General features: G+C 51.0%; 1 protein-coding gene across 4 annotated transcripts; it reads right to left on the reverse strand.

Annotated features, from left to right (window-relative positions):
• Positions 1 to 4,036: 4,036 nt before the first annotated feature.
• KMT5A (lysine methyltransferase 5A) lies at positions 4,037 to 21,773 on the reverse strand. Of its 4 annotated transcripts, none has more exons than XM_055404475.2 (8): positions 21,749 to 21,773; positions 16,207 to 16,328; positions 14,961 to 15,117; positions 11,646 to 11,865; positions 11,182 to 11,269; positions 8,293 to 8,352; positions 5,862 to 6,052; positions 4,037 to 5,073 (listed from the first exon to the last, which is right to left on the reverse strand). In XM_055404475.2, the coding sequence occupies exons 1-8, from the start codon at positions 21,756 to 21,758 to the stop codon at positions 4,863 to 4,865; spliced, it is 1,059 nt and encodes a 352-aa protein (XP_055260450.1). In that variant the 5' UTR covers positions 21,759 to 21,773; the 3' UTR covers positions 4,037 to 4,862. The 4 variants fall into 4 exon arrangements, with proteins under 4 accessions (XP_055260450.1, XP_055260451.1, XP_055260449.1 ...); XM_055404476.2 differs by lacking the exon at positions 21,749 to 21,773 and adding an exon at positions 16,576 to 16,707; XM_055404474.2 differs by lacking the exons at positions 16,207 to 16,328; positions 21,749 to 21,773 and adding an exon at positions 16,576 to 16,870.
• Between the last annotated feature and the right edge of the window lie 1,449 nt (positions 21,774 to 23,222).

The raw sequence follows: 23,222 nt of genomic DNA on the forward strand, positions 1-23,222 counted from the left end.
CAAACCCACACCCCTGCACTAGAAACTTAAAGTTTTAACCACTAGACCACTAGGAAGTCCCTATACTTGGATTTTTTTCAATGTGGGGAGAGTGAGGGCCCATAACTCTCTGCACTGTTCAAGGGCCAAATACACACACAAGTATATATTATACATATATAATATATGTATACTTACATGCATATGTATGGTGGACAGGTATCTCATTGTATCTAAGTGACACACATGTATATGTTATACATATATAAGATATGCATACTTATATGCATATGTATGGTGGACAGGTATCTCATTGTATCTAAGTGACACACATGTATATGTTATACATATATAACATATGTATACTTAGATGCATATGTATGGTGGACATGTATTTCATTGTATCTAAGTGACACACATATATATTATACATATATAACATATGTATACTTACATGCATGTATCTCATTGTATCTAAGTGATGCACCTTTATTTTGTGTGTTGCTGTAACAGGAGAAAAAAATGCTACAAATGATAACATCAAGATGCTATTGACTTTAAGGCTCACCTTGATTTCAGCAATGTTAAAATGTGAAAAAGAAGTAAATTTAGGCATCAGTGAAATACAGTCCATAGAGAGCAGGAGACTAATGAGCCTGCTGAACACATCCTGTGAGCCTGTCTTCTCAGTGAATAACACTGGCTTAGTGATCACGTCTCGGTTCCTGCCTGGATTATCTCATTTGTTCCTCTAACAACTTGAGGAGATGGAGACTAACTAATATGAATTGCCTAGTTTATGGATTTGGAAATGAAGACTCTGAGAGGTTGAAGTACCTTACATGAGGTCATGTAGCTATGAAGTTACTGCCCAGGATGCTAATGCAGGCCTGATTCTAGATTCTTTTTTTTTTTTTTAATTATGTGGCTGCACCGGGTCTTAGCTGTGGCACATGAGATCTTTAGTTGCAGCGTGCAAACTCTCAGTTGCAGCATGTGGGATCTAGTTCCCTGACCAGGGCTCAACACTGGCCCCCTGCATTGGGTGTATGGAGTCTTAGCCACTGGACCACCAGGGAAGTCCCACCGGGCCCTGGTTCTTATCTGTGAAGTTCTACGTACCCTGATTCTCCAAAAAGTGCTGATATTAATAATAATGAGCACAATTTACTGCACCTACATATGTTGCCTCACCTTATCCCTATGAGGTGGGCGTTACTATTATTATTCACCCAAGCAGCTGCTAGTATGGTGGGGCTAAGGGCCTTGTCCAAGGCCCCAACTGGAAGTGACAGAAGTAGGACTTGAACTCTGGTGCAAAGGTCAAAACCACTCTGCCTCCCAAAAGAAGTTGGCAACCTTTAAGTGTCTGGTCCAGAATGCGATTGCCACAGCACAGGGGCTTCTGACTCCCAGAACCCTGTAAAATGGTGCATCCCTGACTAGGTGCTCTCCTCTTAATAGTGGGGAGGGAGGAGGAAGATTTCTGCCCCTTGGAAGTGAGAACTGACTTGGGAAACAAATCTGAGCATCCTGACTTCAGAATCACAGATGCTGGGATGTGGGCGTTCGAATTCCAGAAGTAAGTTCTTGGAGCTGAGCCCAGTGTGACCACATTCAAGACAGACACCGTTGCTCCCACACTGCAGGCTTCCATCTCCAAACCCTGAGGCAGGAGAGCAGGCTTAGAAGCAGTTATCTGTCAGTCTGGGGCACTTGTAAATACTGAATGATAGAAACCACCCAAGGGACTTCCCTGGTGGCCCAGAGATTGGGACTCCACGTTTCCTGTGCAGGGGTCCCAGGTTCGAGCCCTGGTCAGGGAACTAGATCCTGCATGCCACAACGGTGTAGTCAAATAAATATTTTTTTAAATAATTATTTTAAATAATTTTAATAAATATTTTTAAAAAATATCCCAAATTTTCATCTTAATAATAGCTGATTCCTGAAGATAATCTTTGTGCAAGTACTTTTATGTCTTAAACTTGGTCAACCCTCACAATCACCCCAATGCAAGCAACAGTATTGTCTCTGTCACAGGGGAGGAAAGTGCTGCCCAGAGAGGTTAGGTAACCTGCCCAAGGTTACACAGCGGTGAAGTGGGTGAAACCTGAGGTTCGGTTCCAGGGCTAAGCACTTGGCTGCCAGGCTACACTGTCCCCTCCATGGTAAGGAAGTAGTATGTAATGACTGAATCCTCAGGAAACCCCTGCAAGGCAGGTGGGCAGAGGCCGTTCCCAACTTGATGGACAGATTTCAGAGGGTAAGTGATTTGTTCAGGGCAACAGCTGACAGATGCTGAAAGCCTATGCCAGGAATGGATCTTTCACCTGTAAACCAAGGACTCTGCCTTCAGTTCCAGCCTGCCTCCAGTGCCTTGGGGCTGAAGGAATGTAGCCTCTCGGGGTGGATTGTGGTGTGGGGGTTAGGGCTCAGGATCTGGGATACTTCCAGCACCAGACAGGCAAGGTTGATGATTCTTGAGACGCCCACCTGAGAATCTAGTCTTGCGTGTTAGAAACAATGACAATTACAACAGCTAAAATATATGCTACATGCTGGGGACTCTTCTAAGGGGGCCATGTGCTTCACTTTTAATTTCCACAAGCAACCTCTGACCCCTCATTATAAAAATGAAGAGACTGTCCCCTAGGACAGTCACCAAAACTGACTCAAACTGGTTAAGTGGCCCTTTTGTAAAATAAACAGGGGGGACTTCCCTGGTGGTCCAATAGTTATCTACTAGTCAATTCAGGGGACACAGTTTCAATCCCCAGTCTGGGAAGATTCCACACACGGAGGAGCAATTAAACCCATGCGCCACAACTACTGAGCCCAAATGCCCTAGAGCCCATTCTCCACAACAGAGAAGTCACTGCAACGAGAAGCCCGCACACCAGAACTAGAGTAGCCCCACCTCGTCCCAACTAGAGAAAGCCTGAGTTCAGCAACAAAGACCCAATGGACCCAAAAATAAATTAAAAAAAAAAAACAAACCAGGAATTCCCTGGTAGTCCAGTGGCTAGGACTCCATGCTTTGACAGCTGAGGGCCCAGGTTCAACCCCTGGTTGGGGAACTAAGATCCTATATGCCACATGGTACAGCCCAAAAGAGAAACAAAGTGCATTACCTTTTTCTACCGTTGCTTTGTGAAAAACAACAGAATGACACAGGTAGCCTCGCCTGGCAATAAATATTTTAATTTTTGTTTCATTTTTATGATGACAAATAATTTTCAAGTTTATTTCCTTTTCTTAAATACAAAGCTAAACCACAAACAGGTACAACCAAGACATTTTATCTCACATTTACACACTCCCATCGGATCCTCCTCCAATTTGCTGACCACTGACCAGGCAAGTGTGGGATTGGTGGGTGGGGTGGGCGTGGGAGGGGGAAGACTTCCTTAGGTAGCACCGTCATGAGGCCGGGCTGGGGGGCATTGAAGTTGAGGACAGGTTCTCATACCTGTCTCCATTCACATTTACCTGGGAGCGGGGGATGCAGTGGGGTTGTGCCAGAGACCCCAGATCACAGCTCTGGAGCCCCAGGCCCCTGAACTACAAGTTGACAGAAAGTGGGAGTCGGCCCCCCTTTAGGAAGAAGCTACCCGCTACTCCTGCTGTCACGGACAAGGTGAAAACCTGACCCTCAGCCATGATCCCTGGGCCTGCCAGCTCCCCTGCCCCCTGGCAGCTAGGGTAGGGACCCTGCCTTTCGGGGCTTGTAGGTTCGCTCTTTGGTTCATGGCTGCAGCTTTACAGGAAGGACACCAGGTGGTCTGACACATGGAAGCCTTGACAGCAGGTCTGGAACTTTCAACCCAAGCAAAATCAGGTTGGGGTTGAGGGGGTGGAGAATTGGGTAAGTAATTTCTGGTCCCACTACAAAACTTTAGATTTTTGATTAGAATAGTGTACCATCTCATAGCTCTTCTACAGAAGCAAAACCAAGGGTGGAAAAAGAAAAAGCCGAACTAAAAACAACCCAAAACAAAAACGCAGCCACTTCACTCACTTCAAGACCTATATACATGTAAGTTGTCTTCTGTGGTTTTTTTTTTTTGTCTTTTTTTTTTTAATTTTTATTATTATTTTTTAAAATAAATTCAGTGTTCACATTTCTATAAAGAAACTAACCCAGTATTCGGGAAACCCTGCCCCTGCAAGGGCTAGGTAAGCAATGCTTGTCCCTGCCCACGTCTCCTTTGATTCCCCGCCCTGATGCTTTAAGGTGCCCGGAAAAGCGGCAGCCCGTGGAAGAGTAAATCGAGGCCTGGCCCGTGAGCAACCGGGTCAGTAAGCTTTCGAGAAAGCAGAGGGGAAGACTATCTTACTGTGAAACCTTTTTTTAAAAAATATTCATACACTTCAGTGTGCGCCTGTCGAGATGTCAGGAAAAACAAGAGCTTGGGAACATCCCATCCAGGCGTGGGGGAGGCAGTGTCTTCCTCACGCCCACCTGGCACTGGGATGTTGGAGGGGGCAGGTATGTGGGGAGCGGGGGAGAGAGTCCTGGCTCTTCGTTTGGAGGCAGGTGCGTTGCCCGGCTTCCTAGTTCATGTTCGACTCTTTCCTCTAAAACCTGTGCTGAGTCTTGGACTGCATGCACGGGAAGCACAAACGTTCGACTTGTATGCAAAAAAGGTACAAAAACAACTAGAATATAAAAGTTTTGGTAATATAAGGCCATCTGTTCAAGTCCACCTTGGAAACCTGTAACAGATATTTAAATACTACAGTGAAAAGGCATCTTAATATACTTTTTTCTTAAAAACATCTGAAGTAATCTGCTAAGATTAAGTGTGTAAAAAAAAAAAAATCAATTCCCTTTGAGGGCACTTTGTCCTTAGAAGGGGGGAGGGGGCGGGGCCGTTGGGTTAATGCTTCAGCCAGGGGTAGGCTTCGATGGAAGCCCGGCTGCGGTCCCCATAGTCATACAGAAGCTCCTCCCCGGCCTCGATGTCACGGGAGGCGATGAGGATGAGGTGAGGCACGCCGTCGATGTCGTGCAGTTTGGTTTGGCAGTTCCCACATTTACTGTGATTGATCAGTCTCCCCAGGCGATTCGTCTCTCGGGTTGCATCCACGCTGGTGGGGAGGGAGGGAAACAGAGGATTAAATTGATAAAGAGGCTTTTGAACACAGTCTGAGTCAGGCTTGCTCTCAGCTCTGGTGGGATGATGGCGATTTATGGCCGTGTTTTTGGGAAAGCCATTCAACTCAAAATATACATATATGTAACTTTAAGAGCCCAGAGGGGCGCTGGGTGTGGGGTATTTGGGCGGGAGGTGGTGGAGTGTAGACGGGAATGCAAAAGACGCTGTGGAAGCACCAGAGATGACTGTGGCGTTCGGCACAAGTAAGTGAATAAAAATCAACACTGCTGGTGAGGGTAGGGGAAAGGCTGTGCGGGATCGTGGGGGCAGGCGGGGTATATGGGAACTCTCTCTGCTTTCCGCTCAGTTTTGCTGGGAACATTACAAGTACAGTCTATTAAAAAATAAAATGAAGCAACAATCACTGATATTGTCGCATAGAGAACAGAGAAATCAGTGACTCCCAGAGCTGCTCTGGTCACATCCCCCAGGCGGAAGGCCAGGTGAGCCCCTCTGCAGGCTTTCACGTGACCGGTCCATCACTTGGCAGCCAAGATTGCCTCCAGAACCACTTCAATCACCAGAATTAAAAATGGAAGTGGTGTGTGTGTGGAGGGGGGGAATTGAGGGTAGGAAGAATTGCACTGCAGCTTTGAAAAATGGCAGCAAGAAACAAGCAAGAAGCTGGAACCAAAAGAAGAGTCAGGATGCCCTCGGTGGCCCTCTGGTTACACCTCTGCCAGGGTGGGGAAGAGCCACTTGAAGCCCCAGGGGACTTACCAGTAGGTTTTGCTCAGATACTGAAAATAGTACATGTAGCAGCCCGTGGAGGGGTCTTGTGCATACAGAGCCTCCCGCTTCTTGGCGTCGGTGATCTCGATGAGGTCCCCGTGGTATTCCACCACAAACTCACCCCGGGAGAACTGTTTGGTGGCGATGACGCCCCTGCCTTTGCCGTCGATGAGGTCGATCTGTTGGGAGGTGCCGAGAGGGAGGGTTGGTTCATAAACAGCAACAAATGCCACCGTGAGTGGCCAGCAGCTTGCAATACATTCTTTCAACAGCCTTACTGCAGTAGGTCATAAAATCCACTCATTTCACACACATGGTTTGAAGGGTATCATTCAGCATATTATTGTTGTTTAGTCGCTAAGTCATGTCCAACTCTTTTGCGACCCCATGGACTGTAGCCTGTCAGGCTCTGCTGTCCATGAGATTTCCCAGGCAAGAATACTGGAGTAGGTAGCCATTTCCTTCTCCAGATCCCTGGGATCTTCCAGACCCAGGGATCGAACCTGTGTTTCCTGCATTGGCAGGCAGATTCTTTGCTACTGGGCCACTAGGGAAGCCCATTCAGCATACACAGTTGTGCAACCATCGCCAGAATCCATCACCTCAAAGAGCTCCCTTGTGTTCGTTTGCAAAGCACTGTTAGATCCGATCCTGAGAGATCTGCTAGGTAGGTGCGGCCCCATTTTGCAGCTGAGAAAATCTGCAAAATTAGGGATTAGACAGGCAGAGTCATGTGTCCCCGGCCACCAAGCTAGGAAGCGATGTAGCACAGACTCAAAGCCACATCCTGGCCTACTCTTTAGGGGAAGGGTAGGACCCAATATTCTGAGTCTCTCCTTTATTCCATAATGCACACGCCTGGGTTTCTCCTCACTCCATTTATTTATTTTGACCTCCTCCTGTACTCCATTTTAAATGGAGATGGAGGGTGACTGGCTGAGAGGCCCAGAACTAAATTCAGATTCCCCTCAGTGGCAGGTGGAAACTGAAGCTTCCCATCCTCTGGGTCCTAGCCCAGACCAATCTGGCCACTGCCACTGAGACTTCCTCCCCTCTCATGCTCCCACTATGTCTGAAATATACTAAAAGAACAGGGGGCAGTGCTAGTGGTAAAGAACCCATCTGCCAATGCAGAAGACACGACACCTGGGTTTGATCTCTGGATCAGGAAGATCCCATAAAGGAGGAAACGGCAACCCACTCCAGTATTTTTGCCTGGAGAATGCCAGGGACAGAGGAGCATGGCGGGTCACAGTCCATAGGGTTGCAAAGAGTCGGACACGGCTGAAGCAACTGAGCACACAAGAGAAAAGCAAATCTTCCTGGGCATTGCCATTTCCCAGGAAAACAGTACAGAAAAAACTAGCCTGTCCTTTTAAAAGTTTCTCCAAGTGTCATGCTAAATGAAAGAAGCCAGATACAATAGGCTACACATTCTCTGACTCCATTTGTATGAATGTCCAGGGGAGGCAAATCCACAGAGACAGAAAGCAGACTGGCTGTCAGGGGCTGAGGGCAGGGAACAGGAGTGGCTGCTGGTGGGTCCGGGGTTTCCGTCTGGGAGGATGAAAGGGTTCCGGAACTAGACGGAGAGGACAGTTGCACAACTGTGAATGAAGAACGTACTTAATGCCGCTGAATTGTACACTTAAAAGAACGGTTACGATGCTAAGTTACATATATAGGCATACATTTCATCATGATTAAAAAGAAATACTTACTGGCTGTGTCAAATCTTAGTTGCAGCGCGTGGGCTCAGAAGTTGTGGCACTTGGGCTTAGCTGCCCTGTGGCAATGTGGGATCTTAGTTCCCTGACCAAGGGTTGAACCCGAGTCCCCTGCACTGGCAGGCGGATCCTTAACCTGGACTGTGAGGGAAGTCCTTCATCATGAAAGTTTCCTCAGGGACATCCATGGTGGCACAGTGGGTAGGAATCCGCCTGCCAGTGCAGGAGACACAGATTCGATCCCTGGTCTCGGAAGATCTCACAAAGGCGGAGCAGCAGACTAAGTCTATGCACCGCAACTCCTGAGCCTGTGCTCTGGAGCCCAGAAGCCTCGGCTACTGAAGCCTGTGTGCCCTAGAGCCCATGCTCCGCAATGAGAAGCCCGAGCGTATCAATTAGAGGGGAGCCCCCGCACACCGCAGCTAGAGAAAAGTCCATGCAGCAACGAAGACCCAGCACAGCCATAAATAAATAAAAAGTTTCCACAGGATAGCATCTTATTACATTTCCTTCAGGAGGCATTCCCTTAAGGATACTTTTAGTGTTCAGTCCCTTGACAACTTGCAACAGTCTGCCTGGTCACAGCAACATCAGAGAGTTAAGGCAAGGTGGCTCCTACATGGGCCTCTGGACCAGGGAGGGTGCGATCTCACAGCCTCAGCCTTCACGAGGTGGGCTCTGCGGCCCCTTACCTTCATTCCTTCTTCCTTCCCACTTTCAATCAACTCATCTATTCTTTTCCTTTCTTCAGACTGGGTGGGGAGGGAAAGAAAAAAAGAAAAAAACAAGAAGTGCGTCAGCATTCTCACCAAGGCTGCTCCGGGAGTCCCGGCCGCCACAGGGTCCACTCATAGTCAGCCTCCATGGCATCGGTCCCCAGGAATGTCCAAGCCATTAAGCCCCCATCCTTCCCTCATGGCCCGTCTAAGGTGGGCCGTTCACCACCTGGCATTCAGGTGGGCCAGAAGGGGGAACAGGGTGGCTCAAGGGTAGAATAGGGCTTGTGGCAGAATGTGGCTTGGCGCTATGCTCTGTTTGGCCCACACAGACATTTACAAAATATCTAAATCGCGGACATGTAAAAATCAGGACTCCGACTGCATATAAAATTAGCCAGGGCTAAACTGATCAGAGGGTCCACCACTTGGACAGGAGGTATGTACCCACCCATCCACCACGTCCAGCCTCTGTTCACCGTGGCTGGCCAAGAATAGCACCTGGGCGTAGTGAGCCCTCAAGGCAACAAGGCCCCACCCCCACATGCACAGGCACAACCACCTTGTTAAATAATTAGTTACAAGTGTGCAGAAGTAGATGGGCGTAATCGTGGGAAAACTGGGATAGGTGGTGGGCAGTGGGGACAGGGACTTTCCTGCTGGGATGGAATGAGACAGAGGAGACGAACTGGGGCAAGGTGAGACAGCCTGAGTGTGCAGCCAAGGAGTCCATTTTACTCTGGGGGGGGGGTTGGGACATGTGAGCAACTAGCTCCAAGCATCCTAAAGAGGACTGCAGCGGTAGTCGGTCCTTGGGGCCTGGAAAGGGAGCAAGGTGTGAACCAGAGTGAAGGCAGGAAGGACTCGAGACGTGCCCAGCCGGAGTCAGCAGGCTGCTTGGCATGCCAGGCCTAGGGCTGGGCTGGTGATGATGTGGCCAGGGCACTGCCAACACTGCAGTCCCTGCCCATTGCGGCTGTCACCCCACCCACTGCCAGGCCAACCAGAGAAGGGGCTCCTGCAGCAAAGCAACAAGGGGTTCAGGGCATCTCTCCAGGGCCCTGTTTCCACCCTCCTGTCCTGGACTTGGACCTTGGACTGAGCCCCGCCTGCTCTGTCTTCAGCCACAATGAGGTGTCTTCGGGACTCATTGTTTGTTTCGCCCCACCTACCCACACCCTTCCCGAATGCCCTGTCCACCTCGGCTTTGGCTGGCCCAGAAGGGCAGTCAGGTCGGGACCGGCCTCACCCGAGAGGAGACCCGGATGCCCTGCCTTCAGGCCTTACCTCTGCCAGCCGCAGCCCCACCAGCCTGGCCAGCCACCACCTGGCTGGGGTGCCCACTCGACAGAGCCAACACAAACGGTGGTGGGTAGAGCGTGGCTCTCCCTGGCCCCTGGCTCTCCATCCAGCCACAGAGTGGGCCTGATTGCCTGCAGACCAAGCTTTGGGGAGCCACTGCCAGCTGCCTTCCGCTCGCCTGCAGTAGAATTCCGCACTCTGGCAACACACCCACTGCAGCCTCCAGTCCTCCAGAAAGAAAAGCCCCTGGATTTTGTTTTCTTTTAATTAAAAAAAGCCAACTCAGGCTTCCCCCACCCTGCAGCCCACAGCGGTGCTGGGTGGACCCCCAGGTTCCCTGTGTGGGCTCTGCGGCTCCCAACCGCGGCTGGGAGGTGTCCTGGGTGCTGGGGGCTGGCACTGCCTCGCCCTCTGCAGTGCTGTCTCTAGGCTGACCTCGCACAGCCTCCCACTGCAGGCAAACAGCTTGTAACAGCTTGTTCTTGGCTGAAAGACACTGCCTTTCTAAGGAAATACAGCCAGAGCTTCTCTCTGGGGGGGGAGAAAAATGACACCCTTCCCCCTTTTTAAAAAATGAAGCCTTGTCAATTCAAAGAAGGAGACACAGAGATGCTGCCTCACCATCTGTACGGCTACATATTCAACGTCCAAATGCAGAAGAGTCTGAGGGTTGAGAGGCCGGGGTCCCCCACCTCCCTGGGGGCGGGGCGGCAGTCCTGAGCTTTCCTCCCCAGCCTAGAGGTTGCTCTGCGGCCCCTGGGTGGGAGGGGTATGGAAGCAGCTGGGGGCTTCAGGGCCAGCCACACCCTGGGTTCCCCTAACAGAAAGGCAATAACCACACCTCACTGCATCAAATATTGATCGACTGTGCACAGCTCAGCACTCTGCAAACACGGCGGGCGGGGGCCTTACAGCCCAGCTGGCCTTCCTGCCTGGTTTTCGCAGGTTCTGTGGCTGCGTGGGGAAGACCAGAGAAGAGCCCCGGGAAAGGACAACACGGGGGAAGCAATGGTGACAAGGGTTAATAGGTCCTCCTGCGTCCCAGGCACGGTGCTAAGTGTTCCATGAACGTTCACTAACATGCATTACCCTCCCAACCACTGCACAGGGCTTGACTACATCATCCTATTTCACAGAAGACACGGCAGAGAGGCAGAGAGCGGTTAAGCCCTGAGGTCACACAACCAGGAAGTAGTTCCCAAGCCAGTGATCTTCATCATCTCAAGACACGAAACCTCTGGACAGCAAATAAACACACCTCTAAGAGAGCACGCAGCCCACCCCACAGTCTCAGGTTCCGATGGCCCTGCCAAAGCCACTTTCCTTGAAGGTCCTGACTTTCCATGCCCCACACTACAGGTGACAAGACTCCTTCACAGAAGCATCTTAACTAAGCACCACAGTGACCCAAGGGAGTTATGAGGACCCCCACTAGACCCAAGAGGACACTGGGGCCGCGGAGGCCAAGAGACTTTCCCCATGATGATGCAAAGAGATCTCAGGTGGTGCGCGGTGAGCGCACCCTGCCCCTTTGAGAGCCGGAATTGAAACACGTGACCCTACCTGCAGCTCAGCCTTGCTCTTCCTGGAGCTCCTTCGCACAGGGTAGAAATCTGTGAGCTTGCGATTCTGCTGTGTTTTCCCTTGAGCTCTGGGGTGGGAAAGAGGAGGAACCAAGCGTTAGCACTGAGACCATGTTCAGAGCCAGGAGGCACGTGACTCTTCAGGAGCAGGCTCCTTGGAAATCGGGTCACTTAAAACACCTTTGTCCACTGTGGCCTGGGGTCACTTCAGCTCACCTGCCCACGGCAGCCTCAGAAGAGTGCCAAAGGCAGGCTGTCTACTCTCAGCAGGGTGGGGGCTCTGGACCCGAGGCAGACCAGGACGTGGACAAGTAATGGTATCCCTGGTGCTGTCTCCGGACTCTGAACCTTAACAGCTCAAGGGCCTGAGAGGGTAGGTGGCCTCCCCGCAGCTGGTACCCGGCAGGTCGCCCTGTGTGAGGAGTGGCTTCAGGGAGCACTTACTTTTTCCTGGGGGCCTGTTTGCCCCTGATGGGCTTTTTCAGGGCCTGCTTGGCAGCGGCTGCATTGGGAGTATCACAAGATGAGGTCGGGGTTTTGGGAGGTTCTGCAGCTTCAGATTTTTGGTTTGGAAAAGGTGCCAGGGGACCTCTCCTGGCGTCTTTGATCTTCTGTTCCTCGGCCTTCATGGAGCTTCGTATTGCATTCCCAGAGTTTCTTTTCTCTGTGGGCAGAGGGTGGGGAGAGATAGGCTGACTCTGGACCTGACATCTCCCACTTTCCAGCCCTCGGCTGCTTGCTAAGACAGGCTCAGGGAGAAGACTGAGGGGGTGAGGGCATGTTGGGCAGTAGTGCCCTTGGGCTGTTAAGCCTGGTGTCCACTAATCAGTATCTTGGGGAAAAGATCTGGCTTTACTTTTTGACCCAGACACTAGGCAGAACTTTTGGTCTCTGCATCTTTTTTTCCTTTCCCCCCTTTTCCAGCTTTGTTGAGGTATGATTGATCAATACAATTATAAGATATTTGAAGTGTTAGCCCATGATAAGTTGATATATATATATATATTATGATTGGATTCCACTCTTGTGATTAATCAACCCATCAGGTCGTCTGCATCTTGAGGGAAGAGCCTTTGAAGCAGAAGTGTCACGGCCAGCAACACTGGCATGAGGGCTCCATCAATGGCTTTTGAGGAAATGGGCTGCAGGGGGGAAAAGCTCAACTCCCACAGAGCGGGGCAGCATTGGTGGACGGAAATAAGGTGATAAAGCAGAACCTCTCCCCAACAAAGACCTCCTCCCCAAGGGCTAACTCCCTGGCATGATTCATTTCGGATTCTTTTTTTTTTAATTCCCTCTTCTAACAGGCTCGAAGCGTGGCATTCACAGTGGTTCACAGTGGTTCTCAGCATGGTGCCCCAATACCGGTTCAGTGTGTTGTGTGGGATGTCGCCAATGACTTGTTACTAAAAATACTCATGGAGCACCAGTATTGAACTGTTTCTTTTTCCCATAAAATTTTTTTACTTTTTAAAAATAAATACTACATTGCTGGTGGGAATGCAAAATGGTGCAGTCACTTTGCAAAAGAATTTGGCAGTCTTCAAAATCTTAGAGTTATCATCTGACTCAGCAGTTCTAGTTCTAGGCATCTATCAAGAGAATTAAAAACATATGTCTACATAAAAACCTATATATGAATGCCCACAGAAGCTTATTCATAAGAGCTAAAAAGTGAAAACAACTCTAATAATGTCCATCAACTGACGAATTGGTAAGTAAAATGTGGTCTATCCACATGATAGAATATTATTCAGCCACAGAAAGGAATGAAGTACTGACACAGGCTACAACACGTATGAACCTTCAAAACATTATAATGTACAAGAGACCAGAAACAAAAGGTCACGTATTTTATGACTCCATTTATATGAAATGTCCAGGACAGGCAAATCCAGAGATGGAAAACAGATGAGTGGTTGCCTAGGGCTGGGAGAAGGTAGGAATGGGGAATGACTGTGAATAGGTACAAGGCTTCTTTTTGGGGTAATGGAAATGTACTGGAGTTTGACAGAGGTGATGGCTACACAAATCTGTGAGTATACCTAAAACCAGTGAATTGTACCCTTTAAAATGGTGAACGTCAGGATATCTGAATTATAGTTCAACAAACAAAGAAAAATAAATACACCAGCAGCCATCCGGACCATTCTCCAGATGGTCCGGACACACTGTCTCTCTCACACACAGTCTTGAGTGGAATAAGAGGGAGTTAAGGCCAAGACGTCAGGCATAGCCTTAGGAGTGGGTGGTGTTCATGAACATGAGCTGTCACGTGAGTCTGTGTCAAGGCAGGAAGAAGGATGAGAATCATGGATAGATGCCCGGTCTGTGGGGGTCTCCTCCAGTGTTCATCCAGCCCCCCATTTCAACTGTCACCATGTAGTAACACTTCGAGTCAAATAAGCTAACTTGTGCCCCATGTAACCATCTAAGACAATCTATATCCCGCCCCATCCCAGAAGGGATGTAAGGCTGGCTTATGGCATCTAGAGAGAGGCCCTTCCCAAGTCTCAGTGTGGTTAGTGCTGGCCTAAGTGCTGCGGAAGCAGGAGTGCAGGGAGGGGGAGGCTGTGATGCTTCTGGTCCAGTGGAAAATGGGATGACAATATGGAGCGCTCACAAACTCCCCCTCCCTTTTCTTTTGGCTGTGCCATGAGGCTTGTAGGATCTTAGTTCCCCGACCAGGGACTGAACCTTCTCCCCTGACAGTAAAAGCACAGAATCCTAACCACTGGAGCACCAGGGAACTTGCTCACAAAGGCATTTTGCACCCATGCTTTAACTGGTCTTCAGGCAGGATTCCTCTCTCCCACTGTACAGATGAAAAACTGAGGCTCAAAATACCGTAGCAACCTGCCTGTGACCCTTCCTTTCATAATGGCAGAGCTAGGATTAGAACCAAAGTCCATTTGAAATAAAATCACCAGGGGGAATCAGGCTGAGGTCTGGCTCCTGCCCCTGGTTCTCAGATCTGGACCAGAGGTTGGGCTACCCCATCCCTCTGTGGCACTTTCTGTTAACAAATACAAAGCTTCCTTGTACAGAGTTGATGGAGCTGCTGGTAGCTGCTGTTTCTTTAAGGCAAGTTTTAGTGCACAGTAACTGGGGAAAGTTCACCACCAGCCCCCATCCCCACCCCTGCAACTTTAAAAGGGAATATTTGGGTTACAGCAAAATTTCCAACAGGTTTCAGCATGTTTTGCAGGGCCAGACAGAACTTTCAATAACTGAGTATTTTCTTGCTCAGCATTTTAACTCTAAATCTCATTCTGGAGTACGCTGCTTCAGAGAGTAGCAATGAGCACTTGAGTGGAAAGAACCTTTAGAACTGAGGTCAAGGCCAGCTCATAAAAGAGAAGGAAGTCAGTTCCTCAGGTTCACAGGACTCAGATGCAGTACAAGTGCCTGATCTGGACAACCTAGACTCATCATTTCTGTACTTTTAGCGCCTGTGAACCTCTCTAACGATATGCCAGCTGCCTTATTTTGGCAACTTGGCAAGAAAACCAAGCTTGAAAGATATGCTAACTCTTGTAAAAACAGGGAGAACCTGTTAGACCAACAGAGCACACGCCCTGAAACAGGCGGCTCTATTCCCCCTGTGTCTATGTTTCTTAGCAGCAAGACAGGACATGATTCAAACTTTGCAAACTTTGGCTTGAAAAGACTGGATAAGGAAACCTAGCACATATACATTATTACTGAGGATGCAACCCGGTCAGTGGTGGATAGAGAAGGGCCATTTCAGAGGCTTACCGTCGCGTTTCCTGTAGATTCCGGCTAATGGCTTCCCCTGGCATTTGACTTCGTATTGTGCAACTGAGTTCTCTTCCTGAAGGGGGGAACGCATTCCAGAGCATTTGTTCGGGCTCATGTAGGTATAGATCTTTGACTGCCCGGTAAATACATTCTCCTAAAACGACAAATGCATATTCTGAAAGAGGCTTGAAGAAGAAGAAGATCTTACAACATTTAGACGGAGAAAGGGCAACCAGAATCCAAAAGACAAAAAAAAGGAAAAAAACATGGTTTAAAAACTGGGTTACTAGGGGAAGCCTAGCAGTGGAAGGTTTAGAATCCCCCAGGTCCAAGTTGGTCTCTAACTCCAGTCTGTTAAGGAGGGCAGGGGGAAACATCTGGCTAGCGAAGAGAACCAGCTGTCCACAAAGATCCATAGAAGGAGGAGGCAACCTACCAGTAACAAGGAGGTTCGAGTGACCAGGGCAAACGAGGCCAGAATTGGAACGGCTGGCCTCTGCGCAGCAGCTGACTGCCCTGGCAGGAGCTGCGGGAACTCCAGCACAGACAGGCCTCAGGGAACCTGAATAACCACTTCTTGGACCTGAGGTCAGCTGATAGAACTTGCCAAGACTGTCTGAGCCTTCTATGAGCCCAAGCCTGGCCCCTCTCAAATCGTGCAGTCCCAGGACTGCGGGCCTGGGCTGCGGCTGGGGAAATTCAGGCTAACTAGGCGGGTGCGGAGCTCAGGAGACCAACGCATTTAGGGCGGTTACTCTACTGCGGTGGGCAGGCCGGTGGGGCGGTACGGGTCACTGCTGGTGTCTCTGGGTGTGGGGCCTCTCCTCTGAGTAAGCATAGACGGGAGGAGGGCTTTCCCAGAAACACTGCTGGGCCTTTCTGCCTGGTGAGCCATTCACCAAGTCAGCGAAGACCTGTGACCTCCCCGAGGGCCCCGGGCAGGCCCCGCACACTCTGGGAAGGCGCAGCCGCCACCGGGATGGCCGGGTCTCGGGGTGTGGAAATGCCATAAAGACACAAACTTTTCCGAGGTCGGAGCTTGCCAGGGTCATGGCGGAGCGAGTGGGGACGCCACTCCCAGGCAGGCAGCAGAAAAGGAAGCTGCCCGGCCGGGCGCCCCGCCCGCACCCCCGCCCAGGGCCGCGGGCGCGCCCACGTGCTCTCGGAGCTGGGCCCGCGGGGGCGCCTGGCCGCACGGCCCCTGGGGGCGCGCCGAGCGAGTGCGGGAAGGGTGCCTGCTTACCCCGTTGGTGCGGGGCCTCCCCGGGCCCCTCCGCTCCACCATCTCCGGGCCCGGGGCCGTCGCTGCCACCGCCGCCGCCGCCGCCGCCGCCTCCACCGCGCGGGGCTTGGACATCTTCCTGCCTGGAGAGGGGGACCCGGGGGAAGCGGGGGAGGGGGCGCTCAGGGCGCGGCGGGGCGGGGAGCGGGGCCGCCCGGGCCGGGCGCCGCGGCGGCGCCTCCCGCCGCAGCCATGTTCCGAGGGCCCGGCGGCGGTGGGCCGGCCGGCCGGGCCGGGCCGGGCCGGGGCCCGCGTCGCCCTCCCGCCTCCCGGCCCGGCCGGGCCCCGCGCGCCGCCCGCCCCCCGCGCGGCCGGGCCCGCCACACCCACCTGCAGCCCGGCCAGGCCCATGGCGGCGCGCCCCTCGCCCTCGCCGCCGCGGCCCGGCCACCAGCGCTGCCGCTGCCGCTGCTGCTGCTGCTGCCGCCGCCACCAGCGCCGCCGCGGCGCCCCGGGGAAGGGCCGGCGGCGCCCCACGGCGCCCCCTTCCCCCATGGCCTGCGAGGCAGGGCCCGGCACCCGCGCGCCGCGGCAGCCCCGGCCGGCCCGGGACCGAGGACGCAGGGAGGGAGGCGCTGGCGGCGCGTCCTCCGCGGCCCGCCCGCTCGCCGCCACCGCCCACCGTCCGCTCCCGGCCGGGGAGGGGGCTGGCAGGGGCGGCGCTGAGAAGCTCCTCCGGAGGGAGGGAGGGAGCGAAGGAGGGCGGGCCCGCGGCCGCGACGAATCCCAACTCGGGCGCGCCCCCTCTCGCGCGCCCTCAGCCACTCGGGGAGGAAGGGGTGGGAAACATGATAATGACAGCCCGGGCTCTCGGCCGGCCGGGCTCCCACTCTCGCTGGCTCCACGGATATTTCGGGAGACCCGTCCGTGCCAGGCGCAGCGGGCAGCGGTGAACGAGAGCCCTCCGGTGTGCCTGAGCCGGTGCTCACGGAGCGTTTTCGTGGGCAATTAACCTTCCCGGCAAGACCCTGGGAGCCAGGTCCTGTGGCTAACCCGTTTATGGTGGGGATGCTGAGGCTCCAGGGAGATGCAGGGGCTTGCCCAGAGCCACAGAACTAGAAAGTGATCAGGTCAGAAAGATGTCAAACCCAGGCGGGCTGCACCTGATTCGTACGGTCCCTGGGGAGATGGAGCCGGGGAATTATAATAGCACGTTTGCTGGGCGCTTCTCTTGCATACCTTGTCATTCAAACCTCTCAGCAGCCCTTTGAAGGTAGAAACCTTATTATTTTCTCTTCCACAGACAGGGAAAATCACCTCAGAGAAGTGAGAAGCTTGGCCAAGTTCTCAGAACTAGAACTAGATTTCCAGGCCAACAGACCCCAGAGCCTACACTCTCGGCCACTAACTTACCAGTTATAGAAATAGGTAGGGAGGAGCTAAATGGTGTTGCAGAAGGCTTATTAACAGGTCACCCAAGTGTTCCCGTCCCCCCATGAGAAATGTCCTAGGAGACAGGTGTTCCAGGCACTGTGGTATCTCAGCATAGATTACTGCCCTGAACCACTGTGCTGTAGCCATTAAGGTTTGAGGGCTCACAGCCAACAAAGAGTCCCTGTATTTGTGCAAAGTCATAGATGCAAACAAGCACCTCAGGGCATCCAGCCTTGGGTTATGGCCTGGGAGGCAAAGATTGGGTATCTCTCCCTGCATCTGCTCCAGAAGTGCTTTGTGACAAAGGTCAAGTCTCTTCCCCAGCCTGGGCTGCAGCATCCTCATGGATGCTGATCAATGAATTCCACAACCTACCGAGGACACCTTCCAACACCCACATAAACAAATGGCTGTCACTTTAAGTAGCTGCCTCCTCCTCCTCTTAGAAAGGATAAGACGGTGGATTAAATGGTAAGACACTGCTCAGGACACAGCCGCCCAAATCAGCTCATGCTTTAGAATCCTTCACAGCAGGGCTGGGGAAGTCCCTCCATCCCCACCCAACCACTAATTCCAGCAGGGTAGGGTACTCTGCCCACTTGAATATCCAAGAGACTCTGCAGAGACTGAGGATTCCAAAGGGACACCCAGGTTGAGCCATTTGAAACAGTATCTGTTACCTCTTCAGGGCAGAAAGAGTTTGTAGCTTGTTGCCAAACAATCAAGGGGATCTTGGTTTGGAGGCAGGAAACAGTTGCTCAAGTCATCTTGTCCATTTATCATACTATTTTGACTCCCCCACCCCACACACATACCCATAGCTACATCTTCCTGTATTTTAGTGCAGAGATGCAGAGAATACACTAAAAACAAGTCTAGCACCATTCCTCTCAACTCTGCAGCTCTGGTAGCTACGAAATGTAGTACAAATCATTCAGTAAAGTTGTAGAACCGATTCTTTTCTCTGTCATGAAGTTCCTATGTGCCTAACAAATACATATACCCAGTCACAGAAATAAAAACTCTTAATGGTGCCCAGGATCTCACAGAAATAGAATTCATCACCAATGATACTAATCGCTAACATTTACTGAATATTTGGAAGTATTAGTCACTCAGTCGTGTCTTACTCTTTGAGACCCCATGGACTGTAGCCTGTTAGGCTCCTCTGTCCAGGCAAGAATACTGGAGTGGGTTGCCATTCGCTTCTCCAGGGGATCTTCCTGACCCAGGGATCAAACCTTCATCTCCTGCATTGCATGGATTCTTTACCGGCTGAGTCACCAGGGAAGCCAGCTACTGAATTTTTCTAGGCTGTATCATTTAACCCTCCCAACCCTTTATGAGAAGATACTATTCCATTTCACAGATGTAGAAACCGAGGCTTGGGGAAGATAAATCACTTGCTTAAGAGTTATGTGACTAAGATACTGATAAATATGAAGATGCTTTAGCAGAAAAAAATGTATACTGCTGTCCTCAAACTCAAGACACTAAAATACTAATTCAGTCATTTCACAAGCATTTATTCATTACCTACTGTGTTCCAGGCCCTTTGCTAAAGACACAACGATGAACACAGACAGAGACAGAGCACAGGGAGGCCAGAGGAGTGGGAAGGCTGCTGTAGGCCACAGTGAGGACTGTGGATTTCATCCTAAGAGCAAAAGGGTATGGTTAGGGATGGGAGGAGTGATGAGAAGCACATGACGAAAATCTGTGGTCTTGGGGACCACTCTAGTTCCGATAAACTGGAGATGGTCAGAGTGGAAAGAGGGAGACCAAGTAGGAGGCCGTCTGATAGATGGACAGATCTTACCCAAACGAATACCCTTGAGGCTGTAAATATTTACATGATTGTAAAATTTCTAAACCAGAGAGGAGTTGCCAGATATCTGAACATTATGTTCATGTGACTTAGCAGGGCTCTCAAAGTGAGCTACAAGCTGTGAACAAAGACTGCTTTTCTGGAAGAAAAAGACTGACCATTTGAAGTAATGTAAATAATTTGATATCTGATGACACTAAATGCCCAGTTTAATGGTTTCCAAGAATAATGAAGCCTAAGAAATAAATAACTACAATTGGGGGGGGGAGTGGTCAAGTGACTCACTGACCATACATTACAAAGGTGATTCATAAGCCTGTTATGCTAGAGGCTGGGAACTCTCCTCTTCACTTTGGCTAAGTAAGAGAGATAAGAGGGACTTCCCTGGTGGCCCAGTGGTTAAGACTTTGCCATCCAATGCAGGGGTGAGGGTTCGATCCCTGGCCAGGGGAGCTAAGATCCCATATGCCTCCAGGCCAGAAAAACCAAAACAGAAAACAGAAGCAACACTGTAACAAATTCAATAAAGACTAAAAATGGTCCACATCAAAAAAATAATAATAATAATAATAAGAGAGGTAAAGTGGAACAAGCAAAGAGACAGAATGGCTAGAGTATGTCCAGTGACTTTGGCCTTCAGCTTCCATCTCCGAAAAATGAAAATACCAGTTTGTAAAGATTAACTGACATAATAAAGTACCTGGCGCTAGGTGATAATTATTATTAACCCTTATTAAGTATTTATTTCAATGGCCAAGAGGTTCACTTTGTTTCCCCCTACAGATTAATTTAAGCAAACTATTTTTTAAATGCACTACTGTTAAAATAGGTAATTTAAATGATTTTGGTGTGATGGGAAAAATTAAAGGGGCTTCCCTGGTGGCTCAGCCAGTTAGAGTCTGCTTGCAATGTGGGAGACCTGGGTTTGATCCCTGGGTTGGGAACATCCCCTGGAGAAGGAAATGGCAACCCACTCAAGTATTCTTGCCTGGAGAATTCCATGGACAGAGGAGCCTGGTGGGCTACAGTCCAAGGGGCCACAAAGAGTCAGACACGACTGAGTGATTTTCACAATTTTATTCAGATTTGTCAGATAAATTAGCCAGATATTATTAAATAAACTTTTAGATGCTTAACACTTTCCTGAAGAAGAATATTTGAGGCATCTTACTTTTCTCTGTGGACTGGGTTATGAAGCTGTTTAACTTGAAGTTCACTATGCCTTATTTCTTAATCAAAATCTAGGTAAGTCTTGTTCCCAAAGAGTCTAAACGGATGCTACGAGAATAAATGAAGCAACTGGGTGCAGGGGCTGAAAACAAAGAAACCCAATAAATATTTGCTGAATGAATCCTTATTTTGCTCATTATGATCGCTATGGGGAGCCTGGGCTTCCCTAGTGGCTCAGATGGTAAAGATCTGCCTGCATACTGCATTAAGGCAAATTCCTACTAACGTGTAATACCCTGGTAATTCTGAAAAAAATGTAAAACCTCGACTTATCTCTTTTACATAATAATTCAGGTGAACCGTCACGCTCAAGTTTTTGCATGGAGACACAGCGGCTGGAAACGACCAGCGGTTAGAGATCACTTTGCCGCATAACGGGGGTCTGTCCTGACAGCAAACTAATTGTGCGAAGAACTTTAGGCAGAGACATCGACTCCCTCGCGGCAGCACAACCCCACCCAAGCCATCTCCCGTGGGCAGGAGCCCTGATCAGCTGCGGCGCGAAGGGTTTCAGGGGACCTGTTTCACCCCCAAGTGGGCCAGCGGGGCCCGTCCCCGCCCCGGCGGCGCAGAGCTGACTCAGGGCGTGGAAAGGGAAAGGAAGGCGCCTGCCGCGGTGTCCACTCGGACGCGCTCCCCACCAAGTAGGGTACCGATCTGTGCCCTCGCCTCGGGATCACCTCCTTTCCAAACCAGAGAGAGCCCCTAAGCAAGCGTAAACCTCGCCCTCCCCCTCATTTGTATCAATGACAACCATTCCCTTGAGGTGCTAGGAGCTTTAGTTTCCAAACATCTTTGACATATGGCCCCGTTGCCTGTCGAGAGGCAGGTCACCAGAAGGGGAAACCGAAGCACGGGAGTGGGAGGGGCTTCTGGGGGCTTCGGGAGCGAGGATGGGGAAGAGGTGAGAAAGGTTCCGCAGCCCCTCCCCCCGCAACCCTACTAATCCCCGCGCTCCTTCCGAGCAGCCGGCGGGAGAGCGCCTTCCCGCCGCCGCTCCAGCCACTTCGGTGTCGCCTGCAGCGCGACCCCCCACCCAGCAGCCCCGGCGCTGGCCACCGGGGCCAATACCTCTAGCCATGGCCCGCTCTGTCACCGCCTAGGATCTCCCGGGAAACGCAGCTTTCGAAAAAAGTTGCAACAACTGTAGCCAACCGCTCCGCCGGGTCCCGGCTGCTGCCCTGATTGGCGCTGCTGCCCGTCTCTCCCCAGGCTGCCCGCCGTGATAGGCAAACTCTGGAGGGAAAGCCCGCCCTTTTCCCCGCCTCCCCGGCGGGGGCGGGGCGAGCGGCGCACTTTCTACAAACGCTTTCGGGACAGGTCTCAGCGGAGGAGGAGGGTGGGGGGTTTAAATTTTACCATCTCTCCGTGTTGATTGGCTGTGCTGGAAGGGGAGCTGCGCTGCCATTGGGGGGCTCCAAACTCCTCCCTCTGCCGGTGCTGAAGCTCCGCCCCGGGGAGATTTAGTCACGCGGCTGGCGGCCCAGGCTCTGAGTAGAACCACAGGGGACTTCCGGTTTTTCTCAGGTTTGACCGGAACCCGACCTTTGACCCCTCGACCACCAGTTATGGGAAGCCTAGCCCCCAGCAGTTTAACATCCGAACCACCTTGACCTTTCCAGCAGTTTAATCCATTCATTCCTAAGTTGCAAGGTTTATGGAGTCTGTTCTTTCAGTATTCAAAATCCGCGGGCAGAGTTCTTACCGACTGACTTGAGTCAGCCTCCCGGAACCACAGCGATCCTAGCCCAACATACCCCAACTGTTTTACAGATGGGGAAACAGAGGATCAGCAGGAACAGGTAACTCGCTTGCGGCCCAACGTCACGGAACAGTTTATTTCTGGGTCCTGGATCAGTCTTTTGAGTCCTAGTCCACTAGAGGGCTTCCCTCACCCCTGGGAAACAACCCTGCGCCTTTCCCCACCCAGGGGAGCCTCGATCGGTTAAGTCCCCGAGAAGCACAGGTATCCTAGGTATTCTTTGCTTTGAACATAGATAAGGTGTTCAGTTACAGCTCTTCCCTGGGGATCCTTCCTGGAGATAGGAGCAGAGAGGTCCATTCTCTCTCTTTGGTCCCCAAGATGATTTTGGAATCCCCACCATTGCCCAAGGACCCTATCATTTGCACCAGGAAAGTAGAAGAGCAAAACAAGGTGATATATGTGAAAGCACTGGGAAAAGTAGGAAGCAACACTTGTCACTCACTGTGCTTTTTGGTATATCATTTCAGCTTTCTGATCCTCAGCTTACCCAGCTGTCAAACGATGGAGTCATCTGTGACCTGTCAGATTGCTTCCAGCTTCCATAGATATACAGAGGTTTTTACTTTCACTAAAATGCATTAATTCAACATTTATTGAGCTGTTTATTGGCTCTGTCTGATCCCCGAAGGACACAGTGGCAAATAAGACAGATGCCTAAATTTTTTAGGAAAAAAATAAGAAACCACTTTTTAAAGGTAGTGTTAATGGACTTCTCTGGCAGTCCAGTGGTTTAGATTTTCACTTCCATTGCAGGGGGCACAGGTTTGATCCGTGGTCAGG

This window comes from Moschus berezovskii, chromosome 19 (genome assembly GCF_049115385.1).
Source record: "Moschus berezovskii isolate FMDL1 chromosome 19, NW_MosBer_1.0, whole genome shotgun sequence".
Taxonomy (NCBI): domain Eukaryota; kingdom Metazoa; phylum Chordata; class Mammalia; order Artiodactyla; family Moschidae; genus Moschus; species Moschus berezovskii.

What these genes read in the sequence shown, in the direction of transcription:
- KMT5A (XM_055404474.2), bottom strand. Translation starts at nt 16,740, where the DNA reads ATGGGGGAAGGGGGCGCCGTGGGGCGCCGCCGGCCCTTCCCCGGGGCG. An exon ending in AATCTACAGGAAACGCGACG is followed by an intron (nt 11,866 to 14,960) that starts GTAAGCCTCTGA and finishes CTCTGCCCACAG; the next exon opens with AGAAAAGAAACTCTGGGAAT. An exon ending in TATCTGAGCAAAACCTACTG is followed by an intron (nt 5,074 to 5,861) that starts GTAAGTCCCCTG and finishes CCTCCCCACCAG; the next exon opens with CGTGGATGCAACCCGAGAGA.